Genomic DNA, 11,680 nt, shown 5'->3' on the forward strand with positions numbered 1-11,680 from the left:
GATGATAAAAAGGGCCCCCCTAGAGGTTCTCCTTATGACTTGTTAAACAAAGCCAGACTATTGGACCAAATCCCAATATTATGTTCTATTTTGGAAAACATAGTTCAACGCAGCAGTGGTAGGTCCTCTCTGCCCTGAGCTACAGTACAGCTTGAAGTTTAGCAGCTCTTGGGAGCCATGGCTGAGATTCTCTGCAGCTTTACCTGACCCAAAAGCAACACAGAATGGAATAAGAACTCTTCTAACCAAAATCCCACTGCATGGGACTAGACGTCCCATGCTAAAGAGAATATTTCATACCTAATAAACTACACCTAAGGAAAAAAAAGACAAGACACTCTAATAGGGCTAGTGTCTTAAATGCAGCAGGCTACCAAACTACAAAAGTTGTACAGGAAGTAGTGTTGGTACATATTTCTGAATGGCATATTTTCTGGCAGCAGGTACGAAAATCTGCACCAACAGAAACTGGCCTAGTGTAGTGATTCCGAGACTTTTTAGCGCTGGGACCCACTTTTTAAAACAATACTCTATCAGGACTCACCTAGCTTTACAAGACTTCAAAAAAGTTTCACGTTACCAGCTGCTTAAGACTTTGTTTTAATCCTTTTTACTATGGTGGGGGGTGGGTGGGACACTGCCTTCTGGAGCATTTGTTGAACTCCACATTCACTGGATCAAGACCATTATGGTGGTCATGCATTCTCCTTCGCCTCGCCTTTGATAGGAGCTGTTTTCCTATTCATGACTAAATTAGCACATGCTGCTCCATTTCAGTTTCCATAGGGCTCGATACATTTTCCTTGTCAGTTGGGGTGGGTCTTCCTTCTGGAGTGTTTTTAGGAGGGTGGCTTTCATCAAATTGGGACCATTCTGGTGGCTTTGCGTTCCTGTTGGCCTGCTCTTCAAAGTGGAGTGAGGCACGGTTACCTATTCATGAGTAAACGCACACGTGCAGCTTGGTTTCATTTTCCTACTTAGCTCTCAGCTTGACAGTTTCAGGACCCACCAACAATCAGGTCGGGACCCACAGTTTGGGAAACACTGGCCTAACGTAGTTTAATCACATAACACTGCGCGTTGTAGATAATGTCTGAAGTTGCCATTCACCCCCACCAGCACCCGAGTGCCCAAGTTGCCTAAGAACAGCAACCATTCAGCTGGCAACACTGAATTCTATTACCACTACCTCTTTGCACTCTACAAAGTACTGCACCAACTGAATTTCTACCCACACAAGACAATAGTCACTTTAATGGAGCCCATCATAGCCAGTCTACATCCTTTGATTTTTCCACTCGTTCAAAAAGATGAACAATAAACACATGAAGTCAGATCACTGATCCATCCACTTTTAAACTGACTAGTAGTGACCCTGATTTTTAAATTAAAATAAAAACAAGAAAATTAGTTTTCTATCAATTTCTTGAAGCATGAAGGGGAGTAGAGGGTTCCTCCTCTTCTACACCTGCTCCATTTCTGCTCACTTCTAGAGGGATAGATGTGTTTCAATCCCCCCCCCCAACTTGCTTTACTTTCACAGGAGTTTGTGAGCACTTGGTGCTTCCTTCGATAGCATCAGACCATTGGTTCAGCTGGCTTTGTGTTTTTGACAGTGACTAGTGTCAACATTCCATGGTTCTAGGCAGGATTTTTTTGCCCAGCCCTAGCTGGAGATGTAACCTCTAAAATGCACAGTCAACAGAGGTCAGAGCAGTGGTCACAGCCCACTTCCAAACCAAAGACTGAGTCAAAACTGCCACTTAAGTTGCTTTGGAGTTTTCCTTCAAAAAAGAAAAACAAAAAGGGTAAAAATTAAATGAAACTTAAATTAAATGATTTTAATTTAATGAAATTAAATGATCAGTCTACCCTCCACTGAACCATACAATCCCAGATATGCAGGCTACCTTCCCATGCAGTGGTCTTCCACTAGGGGGCTACAACCCACTTCATAACCAGACAGAATTGATCCTAACACTTGTCTTAGCATGCAAGACTACAGAGGGACGATGGTCATGTCTGTCAGACTGTACGCAGATTTTATACATATTTAAAACTATCATCAATAGGGACCTGAGCTGTGGCAACCAAGGCTAAAGAGAGAGACAGGAAGGATAAGTGCAGAGCAAATTTTTTTTTAAAAAAGAGGTGAATAATGGCTTTTGTCAAAGGTGACTCCTGCTTCTGAAAAGATGAATGACTACTAGCATAGTAGATGCTAGCTACAGCCTCTGCCACAGACTTACTGCATGATCTTGGGTCTTGTGTGTGGGGAGGGGACACCACAGTGGCCTATCTCAGACTATGTTTTCCTTCTCATTGCTTTAAAAACCTACCATCACCCCAAACCCAGTTACTAACCTATTTGTTAGTAATAGGGGCAGAAGGTCTGGTCTAGAGGGTAGAGCCTCCATTTGCCTGAAGATAACATCCACAAGGTCGCCAGTTCGAGGCCACCAGCACCGTGCAACCTTGAAGCAGCTGACAAGCTAAGCCAAGTTATTCCATCTGCTCTGAGCATGGGAGGATGGAAGCCAGAATGTGAAACCAGATCAGAAAGAAACATCTGAATGTTGTGGTTCTTGTAAGATAGAACCTTCTTTCAATTGTAAAAATCCCTACAGGGGATTTAAATAGCCTGCCTATGTAAACCGCCTTGAATAAAGTCTTGAATAAAGACCAAGAGAGTCGTTATATAAATACCTGTATTATTATTATTATTATTATTATTATTGTTGTTGTCTAGGTCAATGCAGCCATTTCCCCACTTCATTGTTCCCTCACCTTCCTCTAGTTAAAGACGTTATAGTACAGTGCTATTTCATCAGAGCTCTGGGAAAGGATAACTAAAAGGCTGTCACAAAGAGAGAACTCGCAGAGGCAAGGCAAGGTACAGGAGGCTCCAATTATAGCACATTTTTTGACAGACTTTGGGAAAAGGGGACTTCTTAAACAGAAAGTGCCGTTCAGCAATGAACTATGTTACCTAGAAAGGTTATGGGATCTTCCTGACTTTTTCTTAAAAGCCTCCAAAACAGTAAGTCAGGCAAATAATTGGGGTGTTTTAGGTACAAGAGGTCCTCCTGCTCTGAGGAGTTACACTTAGATGGAAACAAACAAACAAACAAACTTAGATGGCAACAAACCCCCCTCCCCCCACTCCACAGTTTTCTACAGTGCAAAAAGGAACGCTCAGGAAATAACTTAAAACAGATTTTACCCAGCTTGAAAGTGCTGGAAAAAAATTCAAACTTATCCCTTACAGAGACCCCTGGAATTCAGGGGTCCAATTCAGGTTCGACAAGAAGAACTGTACAGCTTCAACCTTGCTATCAAGGACACAGGCTTTTAAAGGAAAGTTGCCCATTGGTTTTCCACGCAAGCTGCCTGGGTGGGTCTTGAGTCGCTGTCAGCAGGTGTGCATGTTTCCCCACCAGGCAAATGCGCAAGAACTCCACGCCCATGAAGCCTCATGCTCCAAGCATCGATGATGGGGCCAGGAGCCAGAGCACTCCTCAGTTGAGCAGTTTTAGTTTCCCAGTCACCTGATTCACCATCTCTTCTTCTCCCATAATGGCAAGAACTGTATGTGACCCAGCTGGAACCTGAAACAGGAAGGAGACACAACAGTTGGAGCAAACAATACAAGTGGGAGATAACGGCTGTAGCCTGATCTTCTGCACACTAGCTCAGTGTTTGTTCAAAGGGCATTGTGTGTTCCCTGCTAAATGTAACTTTCATCAGGGACCATTTTCCTGGGCAAACCCACTGGCTTACACATAATCTGAAATGTTTTGCCCCAGATTAACTCATTGCTGTGGTAAGCAGGCTGATTTTAAACTACTGCCTAAAGAGGTTTGTTTTTTTTTGCTTTTGTTTAACCTGAAAATCGGCATCCATGGAGGTTCCGGGAATGGAACCCTCATGGATGCAGAGACTCAACCTGTACTCTACTCTGGAGCTTTGTCAGCTGCCTTGGGCATTCGCGTGGGCATTCGCATGGGAAAGGTGGGATGTAAATTTCTCAAAATGAAATAAATAAACCCTTGCAAAAATTTAAACTACATGGTCCTCATTTGATTTCTTTTAAACATTCAAATTAAGAATGTGGCTGAATTTATCTACAAGATGCTTAAGGAACTTCCAAAACTTTCCGGAAACATAAAGAAGCTGAAAAGCACGCTTCTGCTTTTGCACCAATCACAGATACGGTCTAGGAAGCAACTATGCTAACCCCCCCATGCTGACTTCTAGATTGCAAGCCCCGCAGAGCAGAAGCCTGTCCTCTTATACTTTGTCAAGTGCTGTGTACGTTGTCTACTCACCACACTCACCCACAGCAACTAAAAAAACCAAGCACTGCAGTGAACATTTTCTATTTATTGATTTATTTTACTATGTAAACTGCTTTGTAAACTCCAGTTGTTAAAAAGCGATAGATAAATATTCATCAACATAAAGGGCTTTCCAGTGATCAAATGGCAGAACCCCTATACTATATACAGTACAGGTTTTCAGCTAATCTATACTTGTCCCACTCTTCAATGAATCCCAATCTGCCTTCTCTATTACCGCTCCTAATTAGAAAGGAAACTACATTTCCTCCAAAAGGTTAGAACAACCATATAGACAAGTTGATACAAATACAGTTGATTTGCATCATGAATATTCACTGAAGAACCTCACCCACTCCAAAGCACAGAATGCAGATGTTTCTTTACATACGTACTAGTTTGTGTTCTTGCAGAACACAAAGGGATGGAGGCACACTGGTGCAAAAGGGCACACCTGGAGATTTCAAATACAAACTGTTCTGAGAGCCTCTGGCATAGTTACCTGGGTCCTGCCTGCATCTTGCACCACATATGTTGGCAGCTCCAAACTCAGGGCCAAGCCATGCAGTTCCAGCAACTGGTCAGTGTTGGCTCCTTGAAGTACAACTTTCTTTGCACTGAGAAGGACAAAGCAAGTTGAAACGCAAGACCAGCTGCCTATGCATATGGGAGAACACTGCTCTTAACCCTCCAATCAAGATTCTATGGAGATAACCACTGGACGTATAGTCCTAGGACTTAAAGTCAATTTCAGAGACTAGCAAAAAAAAGAGCCTAACTCTCCTTCCAGATGGGCTATATAAAGAACAGCACGGTGTTCATATGCTCCACTATGTACCTAAAAGCTGTGAGCTGGGCGTGCGCATCCAACAGCAAGGGCCCCTCAGCTTTAATGCCTATGAACCTGCAGAACTGGAAATCCGATGCTAAGAGCTAGGAGCTTTAACACAATCCCATCAGCTGGAGTTGTGTGGCTCCCATCACTCCATCAGTTGTGTAGCTACACAACTTTGGGCCAGCCAGTCCCTCAGTCTAACCCACCTCCTAGGAATTGTGTATGATGAGACATTCAGAGGAGGGTATCTTCTGCCCAATCCTATTGGGCCCTGTTGCCATCAGAACATGTGCTCTGCTGGCAATGACAGCTACAAAGCGCCTGTAAAGTGCTCTCTGGCAGCATGCTCTCTGAGCACCAGCTGGAAGGCCAGAGCCTTTCCATGTGAGTCAGGGGATCACTGGCCACTTGCTGAAGCAGGTAAGCTGGCAGGGGAGATGGGTGGGGGGGGAGGAGGAGGGCAGAACAGGGTTGGGGTGGGGGAGAAACTAGGCAGAGAAAACGACAAAATAGGGGCATGGAGACTGTGGAAGGGGGTGGAACAGGTGGCAGTGGTGCACACCAGATCCTATCCCTTCCATGGACAGCCTCCTCACCCCCCTTTTCTCCTTCATTGGCATATCGGCTTACAGGTGTGTAAGGGCATTTAAATCCACTTTCTCCTCAGAAACCTTCCAATCTGCTTCCCCTGCTGGATACAGCACACCCGTTTTTTGGTGCAGCCATGACAGCTTTGGGAGGGAAGAATAGAATTGGGCTATTAGTAAGTTACACCCAGGAGCTGAAATTTTTGTTTCTTTTTAATTTTTTTTTGTTAATCACACACAGTTAAGGGAGCTCCATCATATGTATGTTTTCAGGAAGATAGTATCTGCCTCTCACTTACTCCTCTACTGCAGTGGTTCCCAAACTTTATAGAGGCTGATTTATAAATGCCGAAGGGTGTGGCTGTAAAGAAGATTGGGCAGCCGTGTTCCCTCCCCCCGCAGCAGGTTGCTTAACCCTTGATGCATATAGCATAACCTGCCCTGCCAGTTTCGTGACCCACCAGAAATTGGATTGTGACCCACTGGTGGGTCTGGACTTAGTTTGAGAACCACTGCTCTACTGTTATCTTACCCATGTTCATCCCACTGGTTGATCATGGCCCTGTGAGTAGACTTCTCCTGCATCAGCTGGAAGAGACCAATTGCAGCATGCCCCACTTGGGCAGCAATCTGTAAAGAGAAACACTAAGATCTAGAAAACTATTTTCCCACGTTACTCTTGCAGAGAGATAAAAAAAAGAAGTCGCATCAACAATGAGGGAGGTGCAGCTACAAAAGAAAGCAGCCCCACTGCATAGCCACCTACAGTAATAGATGATTCACCAGGCAGAAGTCATCATAACCCAACCTAACTTTTATATGTGGATCATCAGTACTAGGATAACTTGTTTCAGTAACAGCTAGGTAAGCCAGCTTAACCTGTGTGCCTGAGATGACTGTGCTACAGGTCACATGTTTAGCACAAAAGGTGGAACAAGATCAAGAACCCCTAATTATTCAGGGAACAGCTTTCACTTCCCTTCAACTACAGATAAGCCCCTTGACCATGTAAGCAAATCAGTAGCTGAAGCTGCTTAAAAGATTGCAGCAACCTCAGAGTAACCAAGGGGGCAACCCAGCACTAGCCCGAGCCACTATGGTGCCTGCATCTGGAAGCAGTGTGCTTGCCCCCAACTATCCTCTTTGGTGCACAGAGTGCACTGAGCCCACAAACCCCCAGGGGCATTCTCTTCCTTCCCCCTCCACTGATATGTTACATCATTCTCCCTCCCCACGTTTCTGTCACCTGCCTCTTTCTGATTGGCTGGTGCTGCCATATAGCTCTGGCAGGCAAAAGATGGGAATTGAGGGTGAGAAAAATGGTAACATGATTGACTAGGGTGGTGGAAATCTTCATTCTCAGAGGTCGTGCCCTCAGCCTTTTTGACAGAGCAGACAGCCAACAGGAAGGGGAAGTGGACTTGCCTGGCAGGGCCACAGATCCTGTAGCTCAGTGGTTCCCAAACTATTTCAACTGGTAGCTCCCTTGACCTACTGGGCCACTGGCCACTGCTCCCCATTTGGGGAGCTATACAATCCAGTTTGGGAAGCGTGGCTGTAGCTCATTGGTAGGCCAGTTCCATAACAGCCCCAGAGGGGTTTTACCTTTCCAACTCCCATGCCGAGCTCCATGTTCACCACAAAGACCATCTTGAAGAAACACCTGCCTTGTTCATCCTCTTCCTCCTGAAAAGATAGCGTGAAAGCAAGTTCCTTCGACTGTAGCACTTGCCTCAATGGACTATTAGGAACAGATAGCCAAAATTAGCTCATTTGAAGAACTCAATAGACCGGGGTGCCCAAACCCCGAGCCTGGGGGCCACTTGCGGCCCTCAGAGACTCCCAATCTGGCCTGTGGGATGCTCCCAGTCTCCAATGAGCTTCTGGACATGCTAGAACATGTGCTGGCCCGACACAACTGCTCTCGGCATGAGGGTGACTGTTCGACTTCTTGCGTGAGCTGTGGGACTCCCTCCACTACTTGCTGTTTTACATCTGTGATGCAGTAGCAGCAGTGAAGGAAAGGCTAGCCTTGCTTTGTGCAAGGCCTTTTATAGGCTGTGAGCTATTGCAAGACCTTCATTCATTCATATAAGTTCCATCTCCAATATATTCATTTATGTAAATTTATTCAAATTTGAAATGTAACTTAATTGTGTGTTCCCCCCCCCCCCCGCCCTTGGTACAGTGTCAGAGAGAAGGTGTGGCCCTCCTGCCAAAAAGTTTGGACACTCCTACAATAGACCTATCCACTTCCAGAGCACTGTTTGACATTCTAATGCCACTGAGGCAATTTAGTGCCAATGGCATTAGGTTCATTCTCCTTCCATCATGGGAGGGGGCAAGCCCAGTAAAATCTCTTACGTTCTACTCTCTCAACGGAAGAAGTAGGTGGAACAACTTCAGGTTACTTATCTCAGCTACAGTATCTTACTGACACACAACAAATTTTTCTAACTTGGGGACTGTTATAAAGCATGCACACCTTTGCCTGTTGTAGTTTCCTTCCTGCCATCTGAAACACTACCCTTCCTAAAAGTGCTGTACCATGCAATTATTTTGAATGCACAGATCTGCTCTTACTGGAGTAAGGGACAGAAATTTAATCCCCTCTCAGTCCATGTCAGACGATGCTCAAAGGAGTTTTTAAAAGTACAAGCTGTTGGTTCAGACCACAAAAGGAAGGCCACAGACACAAATGCTCCCTCTGTTGCACGCTGTAAACCAAGTGTAACTTTGTGCATTGTGCAAATCTTGGAGAAGTGTGGTTAGTTTTAACCAGATCCTGGGGTGGCTCTGAAGACACTACAGACGCTAAAGCAGAAGCCCTTTCCTAAAATTGTATACAAAAATTGTAATCTATGTATATTACACACACATTGTAGAACAGGAAAAAAAAGTACATCCCCCTGTCCCCCACCCCCCATTCTTATTCAGCAAGACAGTATCCTTTACAGCTGTAATCCAATTTCAGACAGGATGTAAAATCCATGCCACCAGTGCATGGCACACAAATCCAGTTTCTAAATACTGTTGCTTTTCAATCATGCCTAACATGCAGTTTGAACTACAAAGGGCTACAGCTCAAGGGTAGAGCACATGGTTTGCATGTATCATGTCCCAGTTTCAATCCCTGGCATGCCCAGTTAAAAGATCTCAGGTAGCCAAGATGGGAAAGACCCTTGCCCTTGAGGCCTTGGACAGCAGCTGGCAGCCAGCAAAAGTAAGGGGCAATCAGGAGAAAGTTCCAGTTATGGGTTTTATGTATTTTTTAGCTTTTGACTTTTTAAGATGCATCCATTCAGAATGAATGCCATAAACGGGGCAGGATGAAACAAATAGTCAGTTCTCGTTATCCGCCAGGGCAGGCATTTTCAACCACTGTGCCGTGGCACACTGGTGTGCCGCAAATGGTCCCCAGGTGTGCCGCGGGAATTTGAGAGAGGATCATTTATCAATAGGACCATTGGGGGATGTGAGCCCCCATTGACAGCACAATGTGCCTTGTCAATTGTCAAAAAACAAATGGTGTGCCTTGACCATTTTATTGCCTTGCCAGTGTGCCGTGAGATGAAAAAGGTTGAAAATCACTGCGCTAGGGTTAGGTTCCTGGAAAACCTTGTGGATACCAAATTAGCAGATACTGAATCATTGAGGCTATGGGGAAAATGGGATTAGGTTCCAGGGGACCCTCTTCACCATACACTCTATGAACTTTATGAACCTGAATCAACTTGAAGTCTATGGGGTCGGGTGACAATGAGGGTTCATCAATATCTCCAACATCTGATGCTTCCTTCTCTGTGCTGGCCCAACAACAAGGCCTCAGAGTGGAGCAGCACTAACATAAGGACAATGAAACTCCGAGGTAAGGGAACAAACATTGCCCTACCTTGAGGAGGCCTCCATGACTGGCCCCCCCCCCCAACTGCAGGATGCAGCACGTGCCCCACCGGCACAGCTATGCCCGTGCTGGAAAGCTGGTTAGGATTGTGCCCGTAGTGTTTTAATTAACCACATGAAATCAGTATCTTTAGCTTTTGTTTTGTCATGTTGTTTCCCTTGGACGCCCTACATTTTGGAGTGCCCAGTCCTCTTTTGGGCTTATGACACCCGGTCCCCCTGGGCAAGGCAAAACTCTGCACATGCTCAGAGACCCTCTTGGGACCACACAAGCTCAAATTAAGCCATGCAATCCAGGCACAGTCACAGGATGAGCATGGATTTCCAGCTAGGATGTAGCAGGATCTCTCCAGACTGGCAAAATGGGCAGCAAAATGGCAGATGCGCTTCAATGTCAGTAAGTGTAAAGTCATGCACATTGGGGCAAAAAATCAAAACTTTAGATATAGGCTGATGGGTTCTGAGCTGTCTGTGACAGATCAGGAGAGAGATCTTGGGGTGGTGGTGGACAGGTCTATGAAAGTGTCAACCCAATGTGCGGCGGCAGTGAAGAAGGCCAATTCTATGCTTGGGATCATTAGAAAAGGTACTGAGAACAAAACGGCTAGTATTATAATGCCGTTGTACAAATCGATGGTAAGGCCACACCTGGAGTATTGTGTCCAGTTCTGGTCGCCGCATCTCAAAAAAGACATAGTGGAAATGGAAAAGGTGCAAAAGAGAGCGACTAAGATGATTACGGGGCTGGGGCACCTTCCTTATGAGGAAAGGCTACGGCGTTTGGGCCTCTTCAGCCTAGAAAAGAGACGCCTGTTATGCAGGGGATGGACAGAGTGGATAGGGAGATGCTCTTTACACTCTCACATAATACCAGAACCAGGGGACAGCCACTAAAATTGAGTGTTGGGCGGGTTAGGACAGACAAAAGAAAATATTTCTTTACTCAGAGTGTGGTCGGTCTGTGGAACTCCTTGCCACAGGATGTGGTGCTGGCGTCTACCCTAGACGCCTTTAAAAGGGGATTGGACAAGTTTCTGGAGGAAAAATCCATTATGGGGTACAAGCCATGATGTGTATGCGCAACCTCCTGATTTTAGAAATGGGTTATGTCAGAATGCCAGATGCAAGGGAGGGCACCAGGATGAGGTCTCTTGTTATCTGGTGTGCTCCCTGGGGCATTTGGTGGGCCGCTGTGAGATACAGGAAGCTGGACTAGATGGGCCTATGGCCTGAGCCAGTGGGGCTGTTCTTATGTTCAGGGACGAGGCTCCAGAAGAGCGCCAGGGCGAGGTGGGACTGAGCTCAGGAGAGTACCTGGGAAGAGAGCCCGCTGCCGAAGTAAAGCTGCGCGGCCGCCTCTGCGGAGTGGCCCCCGGTGAGCGCCAGCGCCTGCGGGGAGAGAGGAGGGCGAGCAATGAATGAATGAATGAATGAACCAGCGCCTGGGGGACCGCCCGCGCCCCGCGCCCTCCAACCCACCCGGCGCGCTGCAGCCTCCGGGATGCCCAGCTCCAGCAGGGGCGCCACCAGGGACTCCTCCACGCCCGCGTCCGGGCCCAGGGATGGCGGCTCCATTCTCCGCAGCTGCGGGCGCTGCGCCCGCCCATTGGCTTCTGCCGGGCCTCCTCCACCAGTCACAACCACCGTCCGCCCAGATCGTCATTGCTCCGGGACGGGGAGATCCGCCCGCCTAGCCGAGCAAATCGCAGAGCCACTTCGGCGCCAGCGGAGCACTCCTTTCTTCTCCTGTGCAAGGCTGGGGCAGAGTGACCAGGCGCCCTCCTTTTCCAGGACACGTCCTCCTTTTTAGCTTCCTGTCCTGGAAAAGAACTTCCATGTCCTCCTTTCCCCTTGCAGGCAACACAGAGCCTTCTTGCAATTAATCGATTATATATAGTATAGTTTTGCATTGAATAATATAGTGTTTAAATTAACCACATGAAATGCATATACAAGTGTTTTTAGTTTTTATTTGGTCATGCCCTACATTTTTCTTGGATGTCCTACATTTTGGGGTG

The 11,680-nt window shown here is 46.4% G+C and overlaps 1 protein-coding gene across 1 annotated transcript; it reads right to left on the reverse strand.

Moving 5' to 3' along the window:
- Window positions 1-3,127: 3,127 nt before the first annotated feature.
- Window positions 3,128-11,250, reverse strand: LOC136641278 (probable peptidyl-tRNA hydrolase 2). Its single transcript, XM_066616982.1, has 6 exons — window positions 11,142-11,250; window positions 10,977-11,051; window positions 7,365-7,445; window positions 6,292-6,389; window positions 4,840-4,954; window positions 3,128-3,608 (listed from the first exon to the last, which is right to left on the reverse strand). Exons 1-6 carry the CDS (start codon window positions 11,235-11,237, stop codon window positions 3,519-3,521), a joined length of 555 nt encoding a protein of 184 aa, XP_066473079.1. The 5' UTR covers window positions 11,238-11,250; the 3' UTR covers window positions 3,128-3,518.
- Between the last annotated feature and the right edge of the window lie 430 nt (window positions 11,251-11,680).

This window comes from Tiliqua scincoides, chromosome 2 (assembly GCF_035046505.1).
Source record: "Tiliqua scincoides isolate rTilSci1 chromosome 2, rTilSci1.hap2, whole genome shotgun sequence".
Lineage (NCBI taxonomy): Eukaryota > Metazoa > Chordata > Lepidosauria > Squamata > Scincidae > Tiliqua > Tiliqua scincoides.

Coding starts and splice junctions, on each gene's coding strand:
- LOC136641278 (XM_066616982.1), bottom strand. CDS start 11,237: ATGGAGCCGCCATCCCTGGGCCCGGACGCGGGCGTGGAGGAGTCCCTG. Junction 11,052..11,141: donor CGGAGGCTGCAGCGCGCCGG/GTGGGTTGGAGG, acceptor CTCTCCCCGCAG/GCGCTGGCGCTCACCGGGGG. Junction 6,390..7,364: donor TCGGCATGGGAGTTGGAAAG/GTAAAACCCCTC, acceptor TTCTCTTTACAG/ATTGCTGCCCAAGTGGGGCA.